Source organism: Plecotus auritus, assembly GCF_963455305.1.
Source record: "Plecotus auritus genome assembly, chromosome: 4".
Taxonomy (NCBI): domain Eukaryota; kingdom Metazoa; phylum Chordata; class Mammalia; order Chiroptera; family Vespertilionidae; genus Plecotus; species Plecotus auritus.
The window spans coordinates 96586036-96610007 of NC_137775.1; the positions used below are offsets into that span (position 1 = coordinate 96586036).

Genomic DNA, 23972 nt, shown 5'->3' on the forward strand with positions numbered 1-23972 from the left:
TGAAGCCACATCGGGGTCCCGTTGACCTTGACTGCCATGGAGGTGGTCCTTTCCAGGTAGGAGTCAGTCCTTGTGTGGCAAATTTCTTTACCCAAACAGAGTCACCAGGGTGGAAGGATGGACCGGATCAGACATGCTTCTGGACTGCTTTCTGGGTGGACTGTAAAGCCTGTAAGAACTTGAGTATATCTTAAAGTTCCTTTGCTGAATATTCCACCACCGCCCAAGAAGTACCCAGTAACCCTACCCTGCCAGGCTCGGACAATGAGATTTTCTTTATGTGTATTGGAAGGGTTAAAAAGAAGAAAACAGGGCAGAGGAAGATCCACTGTGTTTTGCCAGCATAGTTCAGATAAGTAAGAAACCAAGGACGCCAGCAAAGTGGGTTGTCTCTCCCTGCTCTCTCTGCCGATGCCCCCCCTTTTCTGCATTAACCATTTACTCTGTCCTTAGCAGGGGAAATTAGGCAAGTGGTCTGAGATCCTGTATAACCAGGCTTTTTACACTTAAGGAACAGCTGCTCTCCCTCCCAGATTTTCCTTCTTTACTCCAAGGCCCCAAAAGATCTCAACTTTCACCACTTCTGATATCTCCAGCCACCCCCCTGTCTCCCAGCCTAGGGCTTCTCTATCTCAGCAGACTGAGAGTGAATTCTACCGCCTCTACCCTTTCTCACACCTTCTCTGGAGCAGTTTTCGGCTCTTTTCCTCACCCAGAGAGAGACCCACTCTAAATCTATCAGGAAGGGCAGGCAGGTCGCAGTTCTTGGGACCACATGATTCTCTGTTTGCTAGCAGGGCTGAAAAAGGCAGCCTACAAAGCAGTTAATTATGACTAATCTTAACCCAACAAGCCTTTGTTTAAACTTCTCTGGATTGGCAACCTTTAAATTAACCCTAGAATTCCAAAATTTTAAACTAACACAGCAAATTATAAATTAAGGAAAAGCAATTAAAAGTTCTCTATTGTCTTCCCTCTAAAGCAGGGAGGTGCACTGTCTTTAAACAAATTAAACAACAGAAAGAGATAACAAATACTCTCATGTGTACAGCCAGACAGTACAAAGTAGCTTTCACTTCACACAGACTCTCACACTTACATTTATACACCAGATAGTCTGAGTTTTTGACTTACATGGCGGCGCTCCTGCGCCAGCACTTCCCCGTTCCCGTCCCACGCCTCTGCCCCCTCGCTTGCTCCTTCCCGCTCACAAAATTTCTGTAAATCAAAAGCGTTAACGTAGGCTCCGTAGTCATCCGCTCACCGCTTGAATTCCTGAAAAATTTTCAAAAAACATTGCAGGGGAGTACAGACAGAACATGAAACAGACTGACCCATTCTAATGATAGAGACAATTAGACCACAATAACACAGAATAACAAAGACAATGACAACCGAGGATCGCTGGGCACCGTTGTGTGCCGGGATCTGGTCTCAGAAATAGCTCTGCATCCAGCCTTCCAGAGACCCTAGATGGGCGCCCACAGAATCAGAAATAAGTTTCTTACTGGTAAGAATCAGATCCAGGTGGCTCCAATCAGAGTGAATCAGGAAATTTAGCAAGTGGGGTCTCCGACCTCTACCAGTCCCGGGGCTGAGGAACATCTCTCAGAGATCTCCCCCTGGGTTGGAAAGTCCGGGGACCCCGGTGGGCTCCACTCACAGGACCAATCAAAGGCTGGTTATCTCGCTGGGGCCTCCAAATGTTGTGGAGCAGACGTGAGTGAACGATCACTGGAGTCCAGACCAAATTAAAATTTAGGGAGCCTTTATTAGCCGGCTGGCTATTGCTCTGCCATTCTCCACACAGGGAGTCTAGAGAGCAGCCCCGACCCTTTGTGCAGGACCACTTTTAAGCACATTAACCACATCCTGTTTTTGCAGAGCAAGTAACCCAAGACAAAACAGTTTTTCCTAAGCAACGTCAGGATCATGCCATTGACGACCATGTTATTCACAGGGTCATCCTGTTCTTCAGAAAGCTGACAGTGTTCTATGAAAGAAGGCCTACATGCTGGGGAGGGGCCATGAGACCATATCTTAAGGCCTGGCCTGATGTCAGCACTGACAACTCTATCTGGGGCATAGTCCACGGCCTCTCTGGAATGGGAGTAGTAAGCATGCTCAAAAATCCCCACTCTCTAACACAATCAGAAATCCCTCTAATTTTTCATTGATTTCTGTTCTATTTATTTTCTTCATCCTGTTTTTTGTTGTTCTTATTGTTGGTTTTCTCCCTAACTTCTTGAGTTAGACACTTAGCTAATTATTGCTCTTTCTTTTCTAGGGCTATTCTATCCTAAGGCTCTGAATTTCCCTTAAAGTACACCTTACACTGTATTCCTTAAGTTTTGCTATGTAGTGGAGGAGTAATTGCTCAAAGCGACCTGTTTTCATCAATGTCTCACCCCAGCAAGGATACTGTGCTATTCTGATTTTTCTCCTGAGGGGATACAAGTGTAGCCAATTTTCCCCATCAGGGAACAACAATGTTTGCCCAAGGCAAAGCTATCTTTTTTGGCTCTGTGTTTTCCAATGCTGGCTACATATGAAAATCACTAGGAGGTTTTGGAAAATGCTGGTATTTGGGTCTCACCAGAGAATGTTCTAATTGGTCTGGGGTAGCACCTGGTCCTGGGTACTTTTGGTGATTCTAAGGTTGAGAAGCACTTCTCTAATTTACCTGCTCATTGCCGCCAGACTGCATCCTCCCTCTTCCCCTTTCATACTCCAATCAATTTTAAACCATCTCCTATATTCCCAGAGTTGTTACTTCCTGGTTTCCATACTTCTCTTTGTTGTTTTTCCTTTGGGAAAGGAGGCAGAAACTCTGATAATTTGCCACATTGGCAGGAACCAGAATTCTTCCTTATATTGTTTGTCTTCACAGGAAATCTCAACATGAAACCGAAACACTGGTGTGGGATGACCGCCAAAATGGGCACCGTGTTATCAGGGGTCTTTACCATCATAGCCACCAACATGTACCTCATCTTCGAACAGAAGTACATAAGGAGCAGCAATTGCACTGAGATTAACCCAGGGGACAAGAGGATACATACCCTAATAAGTCACTTCGTTGCCTGTTGGGGTTTCAATATCATTATCTTCTTGTCTTGCATTACCATCATCATCAGCTGCTTGCTCATATACTCAGTATATGCCCAGAAGTACAAGGGCATGGTGATCTACATCATCTGGATCTTTTTCTATGAAGCCGTGAACATTGTAATACAAATCCTCACCACCAATAACACGGGCATTGTAGAGGTTAGAGTCATGCGCTGGTTTGGCTTGGTGTCCCGTATACTCATGCACTGTTTCTGGATTTTCTTTGTCATGACTTATGCCCAGATAATCTACAAAAGTAATAGCCAGGGCACTATCATTTCCTACAGCAGGCGGATTTCTACAAGCAACCGAGACTTCCCACGGCGGAAATCAAAGATAATCAGCCATATCCGCCATTAGAATGAATGGATAACCTTGGCCCTTTTCTCTCTTGAGAGGCGGGTCTCCCAGATTCTCAAGGTAGTTCTCTTTTCATCTCTTCCTTTTCCGTCTATTCAGAAAGTAGAGACCCTACTGCCACTCTTTCTGGGGAATGTGCAGAGAAATATGATTAGGATCACACCTGGAACATCCTGTTCATTGAGGATGTTTAGTTAAAGGTCATTGTTATTTATCAAGCACTCCTTGAGTGGCTCCTTCTATTTCTGGTCATTACCATCTTATTGGGCAATATGAAGAGGGCAAGGGAATGAAACAAAGTTGAATTGCATTCTGGCAAACCGTTCATCAACCTTCAACCCATAGCTCTCTAATTTAACTCTGGGACAGGCAAATCTGTATTTATACCTTAGATTGTTGAAGCACAAAGGATACTGTTGTTGTCTTGGGGTGGCTTTGTGCCATGGTTTTTCTCCCTATGTCATCCAGATAAGTAAAAGAATAAAAATAGAAAATCGCTTTTCCTTTTCTGAGTCCCCTTTTTTCCAAATTTGTCAAATAACACAAAAGACAATTAATTAAAAGGTATTTGTTAAACTTTTCTGTGTCTCCCACTGTGTCTGGATACTGTAGGAGGATGCAAAATAAGATATGAGGCCTAACTTTGAGGATTTTTCAGGTTAGTGAGAGAAACTAAATTACTGTTTATGAAGGAATTAGTCAACAGTATAAGACAGTACAAGATTACACATTATCATGGATGAACAAACTTCACTTTGTATTTAGGTTCAAAAACTGTCAGAAGCAGCTTAAGCCAGGATAGAAAAAAAATTGAGCAAACTTCTACTTCAAACATTAGACATTATGTTGTGTTTGTTTTACTTAATAGCTTTCTTGAAGCATAATCCTATATAATAAAAGGCTAATATGCAAATCAACCGAACAGTGGAATGACTGGTTGCTATGATGCACACTGACCACCAGGGGGCAGACGCTCAACGCAGGAGAAGCCCCCTGGTGGTCAGTGCACTCCTACAGAGGGAGCGCTGCTTAGCCAGAAGCAGGGCTCACAGCTGGTGAGCGCAGCAGCGGTGGTAGGAGCCTTCTCGCCTCCATGGCAGCGCTAAGGATGTCCCCGACGGAGCAAGCCTAAGCCATCAGTCAGACATCCCCTGAGGGCTCCCAGACTGCAAGAGGTTGCAGGCTGGGCTGAGGGACCCCCCCACCCCCTGCCACCAAGTGCATGAATTTCGTGCACTGGGCCGCTAATCCATAATAATAAAAGCGTAATATGCTAATTAAACCGGACACCCAAATGTCCTTCCAGAAGTCCTTCTGGACAAAGCCATGGCAGCTGCAAGGGTTGAGGGCAGGTAGCCGCGGTGGCCGGCAGCGGCAGCAGTGGTGGGGTGATGGGAGAGGCGCCTTCCCCTGATCAGCCAGGTTGCCTCCCGCAGAGGGAGGCCAGATTGTGGCTTAGGCCCACTCCCACCGGGAGTGGTTCTAAGCTGTAGTAGTACATCCTCTTAGGGCTCCTGGACTGTGAGAGGGGGCAGGCTGGGCTGATGGACCCCCTCCAGTGCATGAATTTTCATGCACTGGGTCTATAGTCCTGTATAATAAAAGCCTAATATGCAAATCATCCCCTCAACCGGGAATTTGACTGGGAGTTCAACCAGGTGTTCGACCAGGGGGCAGGGCCAGCTGGCCAACCTCAGGAAGGGAGGTCCCGACCAGCAGCTGCAGGCAGCCGGGGGAAGGGAGGCCCCAGATGGCAGTGGCAGCAGGCAGCCAGGGTAAGGGATGTCTCAGCCAGCTGCCGGCACAGCCGCTAGGGACCCTACCATGCATGAATATCGTGTACTGGGACTCTGGTTGACATATAATAACACAATGTTTAAAGTATATAATTGACATAAGTATATCCCAGTGAAACTGTTGCCACAATTGAGTTCATGAACATACGTATCACCTCCAGAAGTTTCCTCATAATCCCTGCCTCCCCCATCTTTACTCCCCATTCCCACCACAAGGCACTGATTTGCTATACATTAGTTTGCATTTTCTAGAATTTTACATAAGCAGATTCATAGAGTATGGCTCTTTTTTTTTTTAATCTGGCTTCCTTCACTCAGCCTAATGCCTTTAAGATTCATCTATATCACGTGTATTAATAGTTCATTCTTTATTGCTGAGTAAGATGCCATGGCATGGATGTATCACTGTGTACCCATTTGCCCATCGAAGGACATCTATTGGTTTGAAGTTTGGGGCAGTTGTGAATAAAAACACTATAAACATTTGTGCGCAAGCCTTTGTATGGACTTATGATTTCATTTCTCTCAAAACTGGAATTTTTTTGTAGAGCAGCTGTATCATTTTTATATTCCCAACTAGAGGCCCGGTGCACGAAATTCGTGCACAGGTGGGGTCCCTAGGCCTAGCTGGTGATCAGGGCCAATCAGGTGACTCACCTCCCTGCCTCCCCACTTCCTCCTTCCCTCACCACCCACGTCCGCCACCACTGACCCCCAGTTCCCTGTCCCAGCCTGGGGCCCAGCCAGGGGGAGGGGCCAACCACCACTGCAGCGGGCAGGAGGTGGGCCAATCGGGGCCTTCTGGCAAAAGGAGAGGACCCGGGGAGGGACCCGTGAGGTTGGCCACCAGCCCTGAGGAGGGAGCCGACTCTCGGTCCCCCTGGGAAAGGGGCCATGTCTGCCACCACCCACCCCTGGTTTCCCATCCCAGCCCCGGGGCCCAGCCCCAATTGGGTGATCTGTGCCTGCCAGCTGGGGGAGGGACTGGGATGTTGGCCGGCAAACCTCATCAGTGATCAGGGCCTGCTGGCTGGGGGAAGCTCCTGCGTTGAGCGTCTGCCCTCTGGTGGTCAATGCGCATCATAGCGACCAGTCGTTTTGTCATAACAGTTGCTTAGGCTTATATATATATATATATATATATATATATATATATATATATATATATATATATATATATACACACACACACACAGATGGCAGTATATGAGAATTCCAGTTCCTCCACATCCTTGCACAATAAGTTTTTATTTTAGCCATTCTAATATTATGGTGGTATTTCATTGTGGCTTTAACTTGCATTTCTCTAATGATAAATTATGTTGAGCATCTTTTCATGTACTTATTTAGCATTCTTATATCTTTTTTAGTAAAGCATTCAAATTTTTTGCCCATTTTTTATTTTTATTTTTTCTTATGCCCATTTTTAAAAAATTAGGTTGTTTTTCTTAAGTTTGGGGAGTGGTTTTAAAATATATACAGTATATTTTTTATTATTGATAGTGTTTCACATGTCCTCCATTTTCCCTCCCTTTAGCCCATACCCCACTGGGGAGTTTTTTATATTTTCTGAATACAAGTCCTTTACCAGATATATGATTTGTAAATTTTTTTTCATGTTGTGCCTTGTCTCTTTATTCATGTAACGGTAACTTTTGAAGAACAGAGAGTTTTAATTTCTTTTTTTTTTTTAAATATATTTTATTGATTTTTTTACAGAGAGGAAGGGAGAGGGATAGAGAATTAGAAACATCGATGAGAGAGTAAACATCTATCAGCTGCCTCCTGCACACCCCCTACTGGGGACGTGCCCGCAACCAAGGTACATGCCCTTGACCGGAATCGAACCTGGGACCTTTCAGTCCGCAGGCTGACGCTTTATCCACTGAGCCAAACCGGTTTCGGTGAGAGTTTTAATTTCAATGAAGTCCAATTTATCAATTTGTTCTTTTATGAGTCACACCTTTGGTTATCATATTTAGGAAATCTTTGCCTAACCCAAGGTCAAGAAGGTTTTCTCCTATGTTTCCTTTAGAAGTCATAGCTTTAAGTTTTAAACTTAGATATATAATCCCTTTTAAGTTTTTTTATATATAGTGAGAGATGTAGATCAGAGATTGGGTTTTTTTTGCTCCTGGATATTTAGTTGTTCCAACACTAATTCTTAAAAGATTATCCTTTTTAAAATATATTTTTTATTGATTTTAGAGAGGAAGGGAGAGGGAGGGAGAGAGATAGAAACATCAATGATGTGAGAGAATCATTGATGGCTGCCTCTTGCACACCCCCTACTGGGGATTGAGCCCGCACCCGAGCATGTGCCCTTGACCGGAATCGAACCCAGGACCTTTCAGTCCCCAGGCCGACGCCCTATCCACTGAGCCAAACCGGCTAGGGCTAAAAATGTTGCATTTATGTTCATAGTAGTTTTCTTTCCTTGTAATGTCTTCATTCGTTTTTGGTATCACAGTAATGCTTACTTCATAGAAAGGAGTATTTCTTCCTTTTTAATTTTTGTAAAAGTTTATGTATAATTGGTATTTATTTCTTCCATAAATGTTTGGTAGGATTTTCAGCACTGAAGCCCATCTGGACCTGGAATTTCTTTGTGGGAAGTTTTTAACTACAAATTCTTTTTTTGTTTTGTTAATTGTCACCTGAGGATATTTTTTCCATTGAATTTTAGAGAGTAGAAGGGAGGGAGGAAGGGAAACAGACAAACATCAATGTGAGAGAGAGACATTGACAGGTTAGCTCCCAAACGCACCCCCGACTGGGGCCGGGGATCAAACCCGGGACCCTTTGGTGCATAGGTGAGTGCTCTAACCACTGTACACACCAGCCAGGGCTACAAATTAAAAATTTATAAAGATATGGGATTATTGAAATTAACTATTTCTTCTTGGTAAGCTTTAATAGTTTGTGTCATACATTTTATCTAAGTTGTTGAGTTTATTGCCATTAAGCTGTTCATAATATTCTCTTATATATTTTATTATTATTATTTTTATTTTTTTAAATAAATCTTTATTGTTCAGATTATTACAGGTGTTCCTCTTTTTTTCCCCCATAGCTCCCCTCCACCTGATTCCCCACTCCACCCCATGCCCTTACCCCCCGCCACTGTCTTCATCCATAGGTGTAAGCTTTTTGTCCAGTCTCTTCCCGCACCCCTCACACCCCCTCCCCGCTGAGAATTGTCAGTCCACTCCCTTTCTATGTCCCTGATTCTATTATATTCACCAGTCCATTCTGTTCTTCAGATTTTTTATTCACTTGATTTTTAGATTCACTTGTTGGTAGGTATGTATTTGATGTCATTTTGTTGTTCATAATTTTTATCTTTACCTTTTTCTTCTTCTTCCTCTTCTTAAAGAGCACCCTTCAGCATTTCATGTAATCCTGGTTTGGTGGTGATGAACTCCTTTAGCTTTTTCTTATCTGTGAAGCTCTTTATCTGACCTTCAACTCTGAATGATAGCTTTGCTGGGTAGAGTAATCTTGGTTGTAGGTTCTTGCTGTTCATCACTTTGAATATTGCTTGCCACTCCCTTCTGGCCTGCATAGTTTCTGCCGAGAAATCAGCTGACAGTCGTATGGGTGCTCCCTTGTAGGTAACTAACCGTTTTTCTCTTGCTGCTTTCAAGATTCTCTCTCTGTCTTTTGCCCTTGGCATTTTAATTATGATGTGTCTTTGTGTGGTCCTCTTTGGATCCCTCTTGTATGGGGTTCTGTGTGCTTCCTGAACTTGTAAGTCTATTTCTTTCACCAGGTAAGGAAAGTTTTCTGTCATTATTTCTTCTAATAGGTTTTCAATATTTTGCTCTTTCTCTTCTTCTGGCACCCCAAAAATTCGGATGTTGGTACACTTAAAGTTGTCCCAGAGGCTCCTTACACTATCTTCATATTTTTGGATTTTTTCTTTTTGTTTTTCTGGTTGGGTGTTTTTTGTTTCCTCATATTTCAGATCTTTGGTTTGATTCTTGGGGTACGTTGATCTACAGTTGAGTTTCTGTATATTCTTTATTTCAGACAGTGTATGCTTAATTTCTGACTGGTCCTTTTCCATTTTTTTGGCATTCTCATTAAGGTCCTTGAAGGTCTCACTAAGCTCCTCGGAGGTCTCATCAAGTTTCTCGGCGGTTTTTAGAAGATTCTTGAGTAACCTTATAAATGTGGTTCTGAACTCTATGTCATCCAGTAGTTTGCTTTCCTCCATTTCTCTCATTCGTGACATGTTTCTTCGTCTCTGCATTTTGTTGCTTCCTTGTGTTGATGGAGTGGCTTTGTGTGGTAGGTGACCTCTATAGGGGCCAGTAGCTCAGCCTCCCCAATCACCTGAGGTGGACGCCTTTGGTACACCCCTTTGTGGGCTGAGTGCAAAGTCTTGGTGTAGTTAAGCCTTGATTGCTGTTGGTACACTGGGAGGAATTGACCTCCAGGCCAATTGGCTGTGAGGACCCGTTGTGTCTATAATGGAAGAACTGCTGCGCTGGAGACATGCTTATGGTGCAGGACTTGTTTCAGTGGGGCTTTGGTGCTCACTGAGTCTGCCTCTTGAATGTGTCACTTATGGATGTGAGGAGTTGAAATCTGGTGTCTCACACTGACCACTAGGTACACTGGCTTCTGGATCTCCAATGGGGTGCAGGTCAGCTACTGTCTGAGGCCACCCAGCAGGAGCTACAGCAAGAACTACAGTTTTCTCTTCTTTGCTTGGGGTTTGGAGGTTTTGGAGCTGTCTGACCCTGGCTGCAAGTTTGCTAGGTTAAGCTGCGATAGGGCAGGCCATTCATAAGCTAAAGCCGCTGCTTGGAGCTTGTGTGGGTTCGTAGATTGTGCAGGGCGGGGTCTCAGGGCGTGACTAGGCTAGGGCATGGCAAACAGCGATGGCTGCCAGTAAGCCGGCTCTGCGTCTCCGAACGTGTCCCCGCGTCCTGCACCCCAGCACAATAAATAATTGTTCCTGTACGCAGCCCTGCAAGCAAGCCTCCCTCACTTTCCGACCCCACGGCAGACAGTCCAGCTTCTCCCCGTAGAAGTTTGGTTCCCCCGCGTCTCCCCAGAAACTGGAGTTCAGAGTAATCGGGAGCTTATCTCCCTTCGGGTTGAAAACAGCAGCGCTCCCAGTCGCCCGTCGCCAGCCCGATTCGCGTGTCTCCATACCTCAGCTTTTCAGTGCTTGTGCACCCCTCAATGCTGTTTTCTCTTTCCTTCTAGTTGTAGAACTTCCACTCAGCCAGCTTTACCGTGGTTCTGGGTGATAGACGTTTTGTCTTTTAGTTGTAGTTTTGAAATTGTTGTGCGAGGCAGCAGTTTAGGTGTTTACCTATGCCGCCATCTTGGATCTCCTCTATTCTCTTATATTTTTAATATCTATAGAATGTGTAGTGAAATCACTGCTCTCATTCCTGATATTCATTTGTGTTTCTCTCTTTTTTTTCTGATCAGCCTGACTAGAGATTTATGATGCTTTAATGAAACCAATATTTTTGTCTCATTGATTTTATCTTTTCTTTTTCTATCTTATGTCTCCATTGATTTCTGCTCTGATCTTTATTATTTTCTTCTACTTACTTTGAGTTAAATTTGCTCTTCTTATTATACTTTCTTATGGTAGAAGCTAAGGTCATTAATTTAAGATCTTTTTTATAATTTTATTTTTTCCCATCACCATTTATTCCCCCTATACCCTCTTAGACCTCCACTCACCCCCCTCCCCACAGCAATCACCTCTTATTTCTAATATATGGGTATTTAGTGCTATAAAATTTCCTCTAAGTTCTGTTTTAATGCCATCACACACATTTTGATATATTGTTTTTTAATTTCTTAGGCAATTAAAAGTACTTTCTAATTTCCCTTTGAATTTTTCTTTGATCTATGAGTCGTTTGTGAATGTGCTACTTTGTTCCAATATTGAAGATTTTCCTGAAATCTTTCTGTTATTAGTTTCTAACTTAATTTTAGTATGATCAGACTTTCCATGATTTAAATCATTTAAAATTTATTAAAAATAGTTTTATGGCCCTAGCTGGTTTGGCTCAGTGGGTAGACTGGAGCCCTGCGGACTGAAGGGACCCGAGTTCAATTCTGGTCAAGGGAACATGCCCAGGTTGTGGGCTTGATCCCCAGTAGGGGGCGTGCAGGAGGCAGCCGATCAATGATTCTCCTTCATCATTGATGTTTCTCTCTCTCCCTCTCCCTTTCTCTCTGAAATCAATAAAAAATATATTTTAAAAAATAGTTTTATGGTTCAGAATATGTTCTATCTTGATAAATCTTCCACATGCATTCTAGAAAGAATATTTATTCCACTATTGTTGGGTGCAGTGTTCTATAAATGTCAACTAGATTAAGTTAATTGATAGATCCTTCAAATCTAATATCTTTTCTAGTTTTCTGTCTACTTATTCTATTAACCACTGAAAGAGAGGCATTGAAATCTCTGACTATAATTGTAGATTTTTCTGATCTCTCTGTAATTATATCCCTTTTTGCTTCATGTATTTTGAAACTTTATAATGGGTGCATAAATGTTTCAGATTGTTACATCTTTCTGATGAATTAACCCATTTCTGATGAAATGACCTTCTGGGATTATTCTTTGCTCTGAAATTTTCTTTGTCTTATATCAATGCAGCCACTCCATAATTCTTTTGATTTGTTTTGACATGATATATGTTTTCCCATCTTTTTATCTTTAGCCAATTTATATTTTGATATTTAAAGTATGTTTATTATAGGCAGTATAAAGTTGGGGCTTGCTTTTTTTATTCAACCTAACAATCTCTTAATTGGAGTATTTTGATAATTTACATTTAGTGGTCCTTTATATATATACTAGAGGCCCAGTGGACGAATTCGTGCACCAGTGGGGTCCCTCAGCCTGGCCTGCAGGATTGGGCCAAAACCAGATCTCCAACATCCCCTGAGGGGTCCCAGATTGTGAGAGGGCACAGGCCAGGCCTAGGGACCCCACCGGTGCACAATCAGAACCAGGGAGAGATGCAGGAGGTTGGCCAGCTGAGGAGGGACCGTGGGAGGGCTCCAGGGATGTCTGGTCCATCTTGCTCAGTCCCGATCAGCCAGACCCCAGCAGCAAGCTAACCTACCAGTCGGAGCGTCTGCCCCCTGGTGGTCAGTGCATGTCATAGTGAGCAGTTAGTTGAGTGGTCTCAGCATATCATTAGCATATTACGCTTTGATTGGTTGACGACCAGACACTTAGCATATTAGGCTTTTATTATATAGGATATATTTTTATTGATTTAAAAGAGGAAGAGAAAGGGAGAGATAGAAACATCAATGATGAGAATCATAGATTGGCTGCCTCCTGCATGCTCCCTACTGGGGATTGAGCCTGAAACCCAGGCATGTGCCCTTAACCAGAATTGAACCCTAGACCCTACACTTCCCAGGTTGATGCTCTATCCACTGAACCAAACCGACTAGGGCTAGTGGTCCTTTTGTTATTTGTTTTCTATTTGTTCCATCTCTTCTTTGTTTTTCCCCCCTCTCTTTTTCTGCTTTCTTTTGGATTAATTTAATATTTCTTATGGTTTCATTTTACCTCCTTTGTGACCTTACTATATACTAGAGGCTCAGTGCATGAAATTCATGCATGGAAGGGGTTCCCTTAGCCCAGCCTGCACCCTCTCCAATCAGGAACATCCCTCTCACAATCTGGGACCACTGGCTCCTAACCGCTCACCTGCCTGCCTGGCTGATTGTCCCTAATTGCCTCTGCCTGCCTGCCTGATTGCCCCTAACCACTTCTGCCTGCCTGCCTGATCACCCCTAACTGCTCCCCTGCTGGCCTGATTGCCCCTAACTGCTCTCCCCTGCTGACCTGATTGCCCCTAATGGCCCTCCCCTGCCAGCCTGGTCACCACCAACTGCCCTCCCCTGCCGGCCTGATCTTGCCCCCAACTTCCCTCTCCTGCTGGCCTGATCTTGCCCCCAACTTCCCTCCCCTGCTGGCCTGATCATCCCTAATGGCCTCTGCCTTGGCCCCCACCACCATGGCTTTGTCCAGAAGGAAGTCGGACATCTGGAAGATGGCCAGTCAACCTGGTCTACTTAGCATGTTACCCTTTTAGTAGCATAGATAGATTATATAGGATAGGATTGCTTAAATGGGGGTGGAGGGAGCCTTTTTCAGCAGAAGGAGATGCTTTTGGCAGACAAAAATATATAATCCCTATATCTGGATTGATAGCTAGCCATATGCACTATACTGCCAAACCAGTCATTAAAAAATTGAACCACTTTCTTACACCTTACACCAAACAGCTGTTGCCCTTAAAACCCCTCCTCAGCCCCCACCTTAGATTCTGCCTTTGCAGTTCACCCAGATTAGGTTCTGATTGGTTGGTTTCTATGCCAGTCAGTGTCAAAAACTCCGCCTCCTAGGCAGCCATTGGCTCCTCACACTTTACCCAGATTTGGTTCTGATTGGTCAGTTTCTATTTCAGTCAGTGTCAAAAGCTCTGCCTCCTAGGCAGCCATTGGCTCCTCGCACTTCACCCAGATTTGGTTCTGATTGGTTGGTTTCTATGCCAGTAATGTCTTTGGGCCTATCAATGGGCCTGATTAGAGATGCAGGGCTGATCAGCAGCCCCAGTGGAGACGTGAGAGAAAGACAGGTGTGGCTGCTGGCCAGGCCCCAAGAGAAAGAGAGAGGCAAGGGCTGATCAACAGCTGCCACAGAGGCTACGGATCAGACCTTGCTTCTCTGTCCAGGCGTCTCTCCGGGCCTGATCTGCAGCCCCCTCAGCAGTCAGTGCTGGGTCGCAGTGCCCACAGCAGCAGGCAGTCAGTGCTGAGTCACCATGGCAACCCAGAACTGACTTTCAGTCAGTCGAGCCTTTGGTCGTTTTGGATGTTACAGACCCTAAATTTTTATATATTAGGATAATTCTTAGTGATTGTTTTAGAGTTGATAGTATGCATCTTTAACTTATCAGAGTCTACCTTCAGATGATGATATGCCACTTCATCCTATATAATAAAAGAGTAATATGCAAATTAACCATCACTCCGCTACACCCACCAGCCACGCCCACCAGCCACGCCCACCAGCCAATCAGGAGCGAATATGCAAATAAACCCAACCAAGATGGCTATGGCCACAGAGAGCAGGAGGGAGGCTTGGGTTTCCCCGGCAATGGAGGAAGCCAAGCTTTCCGCCTGCCCTTGCCGGCCTAGGCCTCCACTCAAGGCTACAAAGTTTCAATGATAGAAGATACATAAACCCAAACAGAAATGGCGGCAGCCACAGAGCTGGAAAGAGCAGGAGGCTAGGGTTGCCCCCGGCAATGGAGGAAGCCAAGCTTTCCACACACCCTGGCTGGCCCAGGCCTCGCTTAAGACTACAAAGTTTCAATTATAGAAGATACATAAATCCCAATAGAAATGGCTGCCGCCATGGAGCAAGCAGAAGGCTTGGCTCCGCTCCAGGCTACAAAGTTTCAATTGTAGAAGATAAATAAACCCCAGATACCAGGGCCTCCGCTTGGGTCGCCAGGGGGCGTGGCCAGCCTGCAAACCACCACAGGTCCCTCGCCCAGGCCGCCTCACGCCCCAAGGGAACCCCCACCCTGATCTGGGACACCCTTCAGGACAAACCAGCTGGCCTCCACCCGTGCACCAGTCCTCTATCCTATTTAATAAAAGAGTAATATGCAGATTGACCATCACTCCAACACACAAGACGGCTGCCCCCATGTGGTCAAAGATCCTGCCCCCATGTGGACACAAGATGGCCACCACAAGATGGCCAGCAAGGGAGGGCTATTGGGAGGGACCAGGCCTGCAAGGGAGGGCAGTTGTGGGCGATCAGGCTAGCAGGGCAGGGCAGTTGGGAGGGACCAGGCCTGCAGGGAGGGCAGTTGGGGGCAATCAAGCCTGCAGGGGAGGGCAGTTAGGGGTGACCAAGCCGGAAGAAGAGGGAAGTTGGGGGCGACCAGGCCTGCAGGGAGAGGCAGTTGGGAGGGACCCAGGCCTTCAGGGAGAGCAGTTGGGAGGGACCAGGCCTGCAGGGGAGGGCAGTTAAGGGTGACCAGGCCTGCAGGGGAGGGCAGTTAGGGGAAAACAGGCTGGCAGGGGAACAGTTAGGCATCAATCAGGCTGGCAGGGGAGTGGTTAGGGGTGATCAGGCTGGCAGGCAGAAGCAGTTAGGGGCAATCAGGAAGGCGGGCAGGCGAACAGTTGGGAGCCAGCAGTCCTGGATTTTGAGAGGGACACCCCTCTCCCCCGTGCACGAATTTCATGCACTGGGCCTCTAGTATATAGTATAAGAACCTTACAATAGAAAACTTCTAATATTCCTCACCTATTTGTGCTATTGTTATCATATTTTGCTTTTATAGGTTATAAACCTTAACCTACATTACTGTTTATGCTTAAATTATCTTTTAAAGAGCTTTAAATGACAAGAAAAATATCAAATATTTGCCCATATTTTACCATTTCCATGCTGTACAGTCCTTTGTATAAATGCAGATTTCTAACTGATATCATTTTTCTTTTGCCTGAAGGACTTCCTTTAACATTTCTTATAGTGTGCGTCTACTAATGATGAATTCTTTTGGATTTCCTATGTATGAAAAGATTATTTCATTTTAATTTATAAAATTATAATGTTTTAAACTTTTTAATTGTGGTAAAGTATACATAACATAACAAAACTTACCATCATAACCATTTTTAAGTGTGGAGTTCAGTAGTGTTATACAGTAGCTCTCCAGAACTCTTTTCATCTGACAAAACTGAAACTGAAACTCTATACCAGCGGTTCCCAAATATTTTTTGGCCATGCCCCACCTAAGCTTCTCTAAGATCCTGATGCCCCCTCTTTGACATATAATTATTCAAAAAGTGAAGTCCTATTCACATGGAGGAAGCCTAAAAGGCCATTAACTTGGTCTAAACAAGCTTCCAAAGAAAATGGCATCCATGAAAGAGAAAAATAAAAGAACACAAGGACAGTTGAAGTACTGAGGAAGAAATCACCAAGAAATTGTTTAAAAAATAATAATATGAAGTGATATGAAAAAATAGCAAATAAAGTTTCAAAACATATAATAGAGAACTGAAATGCATAAATATGTCACAATATATATTTATATGTTATATATGAGGCCCTAAGAACCATAAGAAATGCAAAAAATTCACTGTTAATAACTTATTCTCGAATTGCCCCCCATAAAAATCAAATTGCCCCCCTGTGGGGCATGTGCCCCACGTTGGGGACCACTGCTCTATACCCATTAAACAGCAGCTCCCCATATTCTTCTCTCCCTGGCCCTTGGCAACCAGCGTTCTACTTTCTGTGTCTATGAATTGACTACTCTAGGAGCCTCATTTATGTGGAAGCAAACTGCATTTGTCTTTTTTACTGGTTTCTCTCACTTAGCATAATGTCCTAAAGGTTCATCCATGTTGTAGCATGGCTCAGAGTCTCTTTCCTTTTTAAGGCTAAGTAATATTCCATTATATGTATATAACCCATTTTGTTTATCTATTTATCTGTTGATGAACACTTGGGTTGCTTTCACCTTTTGGCTATTAATGTGGTTGTACAAATGTCTCTTGGAGAACCTGCTTTCAATTCTTTTGGGTATATAGCCAAAAGTGGAACTGCTGAATCATATGATAAATCTCTTTTTAAGTTTTTGAGGAACTGTCATACTGTTTTCAACTACAGCAGTACTATTTTACATTCTCAAAATTTCCAATTTCTCCACATCCTCCCTAGCATTTATTATTATTTTTTATAGTAGTCATCCTAATAGGTATGAGGTGGTATCTGATTGTGTTTTTTATTTGATTTCACTAATGCTTAGTGATGTTGAGCATCTTTTTATGTGTTTATTGGTCATTTGTATATCTTCTTTGGAGAAATGTCTATTCAAGTCCTTTGCCCATTTTAAAATCAGGTTGCTTTGTTGTTGCTGCATTGTAGGAGTTCTTCATATATTCTGAATATTAACCCTTATCATATATTTGATTTGCAAATATTTTCTCATGTTCTATGGGTTGCCTTTTCACTCTATTGATTGTGCTCTTTGATGCACAGAAATTTTTAATTTTGATGTAGTCCAATTTACATATTTGTTGTTGTTGTTTTGGGTGTCATATCCAAGAATATCATTTCTAAACTCAATGCCATGAAGCTTTTCCTCTATTTTTTCTTCTAAGAGTTTTGTAGTTTTAACTCTTACTATAGGTCTTTGACTCATTTTGAGTTTATTTTTGTATGTGGTGTAAAGTAAGTGTCTAACTTCATTCTTTTGCATGTGGATATCCAGTTTTCCTGGCACTGTTTGTTGAAAAGACTGTCTGTCCTTTTCCCCCATTGAATGGTCTTATCACCCCTGTTGAAAATTGTTTGATCATATGTCTTAGTCTACGCAAGTTACCATAACAAAATACCAGGCTGGGTGGTTAAGAGACATTTATTTTCTCACAGTTCTGAAGGCTGGAACCAGGATCAAGGTGCCAGAAAAATTCCGTTTCTGTTGAGAGCTCTCGTCCAGCTTGCAAATGGCCACCTTCTCTGTGTCCTCACATGGCTCTTCTTCTGTGTGCATGTGGAGAGAGAAAGAGCTTTCTGGTGTCTCTTCCTCTTCTTATAAGGACATAAATTCCATTGGATTAGACTCTCATCCTTATAACCTCATTTAAATTTTATGGCCTCTCTGCAGGCCCTATCTTCAAATAGTCACATTGGGGATTAAGACATCAACATATGCATTTTTGGGATACAGTTTTGTCCATAATACCACATATGCAAAAATTTATATCTGTCCATAATACCATATATGCAAGAATTTATATTGAGCTCTCTGTTCTATTCCATGGTTCTTCTATAAGCCTGTCTTTATGCCAGACATTCATACTGTTTGATTACTATAGTTTTGTTATACTTTTGAAACCAAGAAATCTGAGGCTTTCAACTTTGTTCATCCTTTTTTGAGATTGTTTTGGTTATTTGAGGTCTCTTGAGATCCTATGTAAATTTTAGGATTAATTTTTCTATTTCTTAAAAAAAATGCGATTGGGTTTTTATAGGGATTACATTGATTTTAAAGGTCACTTTAGGTAGTATTGCCATCTTAACAATATGTCTTCCAGTCCATGTACAGATTTATTTGTGTCTCTTAAAATTGCTTTCAACGATATTGTCTATTTTCCCGTATACAAGTCTTTCAACTCCTTGGGTTAAGTTTATTCCTAAGTATTTTATTCTTTTTTAAAAAAATTTTATGGCCCTAGCTGGTTTGGCTCAGTGGATAGAGCCTCAGCCCATGGACTGATGGGTCCCAGGTTTGATTCCAGTCAAGGGCATGTAACTCAGTTGCAGGCTCCATCCCTGGCCCTGGTCGGGGAACATGGGGGTGGCAACCAATCAATGTGTCTCTATCACATCAATGTTTCTCTCTCTATCTCTCCCCCTCCCTTCCACTCTCTCTAAAAGTCAATGGAAAAATATCCTCAGGTGAGGATTAACAGAAACATAAAAAATAAATAAATAAAATTTTATGAGTTTATTTGAGCCAAGCTGATAACATATGCTGAGGAGTAAGGTCTCAAATATTCCCAAGAATAACAGTTTTACAGCTCTTGTATGTATATGAAATTAAGAAGGTATCATAAAGAAGATTACATGGAGCCCTGGCCGTGTGGTTCATTTGGTTGAGTATCATCCCGTACACCAAAAGGTTGAGGGTTTGATTCTCAGTCAGGGCACATGCCTAGTTTTCTGGTTCAATCCCCAGTCGGGACGAGTAAGGGAGGCAGCCAACTGATGTTTCTCTCTCTTTTCCTTCCTTCCTTCCTTCCTTCCTTCCTTCCTTCCTTCCTTCCTTCCTTCCTTCCTTCCTTCCTTCTTTTCTTCCTTCCTTCCTTCCTTCCTTCCTTCCTTCCTTCCTTCCTTCCTTCCTTCCTTCCTTCCTTCCTTTCTCTCTCTCTCTCTCTCTCCCCCCCTCCACCTTTCTTCCTTTCTTTAAAAATCAATAAAACATTCAGGTGAGGATTAAAAAAAGAACGTTACATGGGGGTGAGAGAAAGCAAGGTGGGGATTGGATTACAGTGTATTTAACAAGATTATGTACTCTCTTGTGGGTGCTTGTTTCAAAGGTTTGTTAACCTAGTAGCAAAACAATGGACAGGGCTTGCTTAGAGCAAAGATAAACGTTTTACTAAAAAGTTATATGCCTGGGGCGGGACTACCACCCATGACCTGCCCAGTTAGGAATTTATAATCAAATTACACTGTGAGGTTACTTTTTATAGAATCTCTTTTTATGTACACAGTTCCACAGTTCTCCCTTGCCATATACCAATCTGAAGGATGCATTGATGACTAACCTTTTGGTCAGATAGTGTTGTCTCACAGTGCTAGGAAGGCTCATTCCTAGGAAGTCTCAATATCAACATTGTCTTCTTGACCACTAGGGATGGGACAATACTGTAACCATGGGATCGGAGTTGAGGCCGGATTTTTTTCCTCAAAAAGGGAAGGGCAGGTAAATGGAAGGCAGTCAGGTCTTAGGATCTTCATTGTGAAAAAATACTCTTGATTATTTCTATCCTGTGAATTATCATGATTTGAGTGTTTGCCTTCTGTCTCAATTTTCTGTATTTGGCATTTAGTATTACATTTACATAAACCATGAAAAGAGCATTAACAGTTATCTTAGAAACGTTTAGAAATCATAAACAGTTGGACCACATAGAAAAGTTCAAAGAACAAGTATAACTATTATTATGACTAATATCATTAGCAGAAAGGTAAAGACAAACAAAATGGATTCTGAGTTCAATATGAGTGCATAGGTATGTGGACCTTGTTGATGGCTTAGGATAGCTGTCTACCTCTGGTGTTTCATCCTTAAGTTTTTGATCTCTATAGACAAGGGTAGATGTCCACTCACTGTTAGGCATCCAAGAAGGTCCTTCCAATGAGGGTGGAGAATATCTTTTATTTATGTTCTTTCCAATAAACATAATCTCCAGGTGGCAGTGAATGATCTTTAAAGTCTTTGTCTTCTGGGAGCTCTCTGTTAAAGAAAATGGTTACCAACTTGGCATTGTCTTGAAGTGATTCCATTAAACCTTGGCAACGGTATAAGATGTCTTCTTTCAATATTGTCAGCTCATAAGTTCCTTCACCTAAGTCCAACTTAAATGCACTGTGATGCATAAACAAAAGAAAAAGGAAAAACCAAAAGAAGAACCAAGCGGCCACCTTAGGTTTCCCACAGCCCTATTTTAATTTACGACCATTGTTTACCCATTCAGTGTACACTAGAAGTTTTTCTACATGTAATCTGAGTCTTAAGGCTTAAAACCACAATGTCTAGCCCTAGCTGGTTTGGCTCAGTGGATAGAGTGTCAGCCTGTGGGCTGAAGGGTCCTGGGTTCAATTCTGGTCAGGGGCACATGCCCAGATTGTGGGCTCAATCCCTGGTGGGGGCGTGCAGGAGGCAGCTCATCAGTGATTCTCTCTCATCATTGATGTGTGTTGTTGTTGTTCTCTTTCTCTCTCTCGCTCTTTTTCTCTCTCTCTCTCCCTTTTCCTTCCTCTCTGAAATCAATAAAAATATATTAAAACAAACAAACAAAAACAACCCCACAACGTCTAATGAAAACTAAGAAGTAGTCCAGCCAGTATTGCTCAGTGGTTAAACATTGACCTATAAACCAGGAGGTCATGGTTTGATTCCCGATCAGGCACATGTCCCGGTGGCAGGCTCTATCCCCAGTGGGGGCCGCGCAGGAGGCAGCTGATTGATGATTTCCTCTCTTATCATTGATGTTTCTATCTCTCTATCCTTCTCCCTTCCTCTCTCTAAAAATCAATAAAAATACATTTTTAAAAAAAGAATTGAGTTGACACCTAAATGACATTATAGGTTGATCCATCTATCTAAATCCTCTTTTTGAATCTTCAAAAGACAAATATGTTTTTCATGAAATCTGCCTAATTTTACAGCTGGCTTCTTCTACTTGTGCACACAAAAGTTTAGAAGTATCAAAAGATCCTCATTGCCCTGGCCAGGTAGCTCAATTGGTTAGAGTGTTGTCCCTATATGCCAAGGTTGTAGGTTTGATCCCTGGTCAGGGCACATATAAGAAGCAACCAATGAATGCATAAATAAGTAGAATAGCAAATCAACCTCTCTCTCTCTCTCCCCCCTCTTTTTCCCATCCTTCCCCTCTCTCTCCAATCAATCAATCAAAATTTTTTTCAATCCTCATCTCGGTCATCTTAGCTATAAATGGAAGGTTGACTGTGGCGGGCCTTGTTGGCCTGAGAAGCACAATTTCCCATGTTAATTCTGAGATCTGTGGAGTCTGAACACATACTAGTATCTAGGGAAAACCACTCCTCACGTGCATGTCTCCAGACAAAACAAATTCGGTGGCTATCCATTTAGAACTGCTGCACTCCCTGGAGGAATTTTCCCTCAGGCAACCCCACAAAGATTCTTAGTCACCTAAGAACACCCAAGCAAGGGCTAGTGAGAGCTTACTGGACGCCACTAGAACCACGACACCTTCCAAGGCACAGCTGCTCTCTTGAGGTGAACCCATTGCAGGGTGTCCTGCCCTTCTCCCTATGGCTCCCACCAGCTTCTCTGGGATCAGCTGCACTACCACACTGTTTTACTCTTGGCACCCATCTTTACCACTCTGAATTTGGGGATTTGAACAAATATCAGCACCCCATTGACTATCCAGTTGGGGAAGCAAGTGTCCTTTTTCTTTCAGTCTCATTTAATCAGCAAAGATTGTATTTCGTCTCTCAGTAAGCAATCCAATTAAAAAGCCCAAATTAAACAGCAACCTGTTCCCCCGAGTCACCCCTGGGTTTTCTCAACACTGATCCACCTCAGGATTTTCTAAGAATAGCTCAAAAAAGTCATGGCCTGCTACTTAAAGCAAGGAGGGCCAGAATTACCAGAGGACCTCACCCAAGTTTACCTGTTATGAAGTGGGGGGCTGGTGGGACACAGTGGGCCCTTGTGTGTACCTTACACCAGGGGATCCACAGGATGGTCCTGGGTAGGCTTCTTCAAACTCCTTCTGACTGTACCAAGTAAATGCCAATGTATGAAACATCCAAACCTATAGAGAATTGCTTTATTCTACTTGTTTGTTTATTATGGTTTTTTTTAGATTCTACATATAAGTGAAATCATATGGCATTTGTCTTTCTCTGTTTGACTTATTTCATTCAGCACACAATACCCACTAGATCCATCCATGTTGTTGCAGACGGTAGAGAACTTTTATAAGAGTTTATTTGAGCCTGGCCAGTGTGGTTCACTGGTTGAGCATCGACCTATGAACCAGGAGTTCACGGTTCAATTCCTGGTGGGGCTTGATTCCCAGTAGGAGGCTTGCTGGAGGCAGCTGATCAGTGATTCTCATTATTGTTTCTATCTTTCTCTCCCTCTCCCTTTCTCTCTGAAATCAATAAAAAGACAGTATATTTTTTAAAAAGGAGTTTTTTCTTTGAACCAAACTGACAACAAACTGATCTCAAATGCTACCTGGTATTCTTTTTGATGCTATTGTAAAGACTTGTTAATTTCCTTTTGGGATTGTTCATTGTTAGTGTATAGAAATACAACTGAATTCTGTGTGTTGATTTTGAATCCTGCAAACTTTACTGAATTCACGTATTAGATCTAACATTTTTTGGATGGAATTTTTAGGGTTTTCTGCATATAAGATTGTGTCATCTGTGAACAGAGATCATTTTACTTCATCCTTTCCAATTTTGATCTTTTGTTTCTTTTTCTTGCCTAATGGCTCTGGCTAGGACTTCCAGTACTGTATTAAATAGATGTGGGAAAAGAGGGCATCCTTGTCTTGTTCCTGATCTTAGGGTGAAAAGCTTAGGGGGAAAAAAAGTATTTCTCCATTGAGTATGATGTTAACTGTGATATAATGTCCTTCATTATATTGAGGTAGTTTTTTTCTATTCCTAGTTTGTTGAGTGTTTTTATCATAAAATGGTGTTCAATTTGATCAAATGCTTTTTCTGCATCAACTGTAATGCTCATGCTTTTCCCCCTTCATCTGTTAATGTTGTGTATTATATTAATTGATTTCCATATACTGAATCATCTTTGCATTCCAAGAATAAATCCCACTTGGTCATGGTATATAATCCTCGAATTTTTTTATATTGTCCATGTCTACTTAATTTTTTGAACATATGGTCATTACTATTTTAGTATCTTTGTTAATTCTAACATCTGTGTCAATTCTGGATTGCTTTTAATTGATTTTACTCCTCTTTATGAGTCATAGTTTTTGCTTCTTGGCATGTCTGCTGTTTTTTTTTTTTTTTATTGGATGCTAGACATTGATATTTCTGCCTGCTTGTGCACTGGATGTTTTTGAATTCCTATATATATTCTTGAGCTTTATTCTGGGATACAGTTAAGTTAGCCAGAGACAGCTTTATCTTTTCAGATCTTGCTTTTTTTTTTTTAAAAAAAAGTCTTTATTGTTGAAAGTATTACATATGTCCCCTTTTTTCTCCCATGGACAGCTTATAGCCCGCTCCCCACTCCTGCCCCAGGCCTCCACCACCCTATTGTCTGTGTCCGAGGATTATGCACATATGCATACAAGTTCTTGGTTGATCCCTTCCCACCCACCCACCCTCCATTCCCTCTA

The 23972-nt window shown here is 42.6% G+C and overlaps 2 protein-coding genes across 2 annotated transcripts in view; both read left to right on the forward strand.

Moving 5' to 3' along the window:
* TMEM217B (transmembrane protein 217B) overlaps positions 1-23972 on the forward strand; it is a 65387-nt gene that overhangs the window by 29371 nt on the left and 12044 nt on the right. The gene's annotated exons all lie outside the window — the stretch shown is intronic.
* TMEM217 (transmembrane protein 217) lies at positions 2902-3471 on the forward strand (the record flags this gene model as incomplete). The annotated part of the gene is made up of 1 exon (XM_080666480.1): positions 2902-3471. The coding sequence occupies one exon, from the start codon at positions 2902-2904 to the stop codon at positions 3469-3471; it is 570 nt and encodes a 189-aa protein (XP_080522606.1).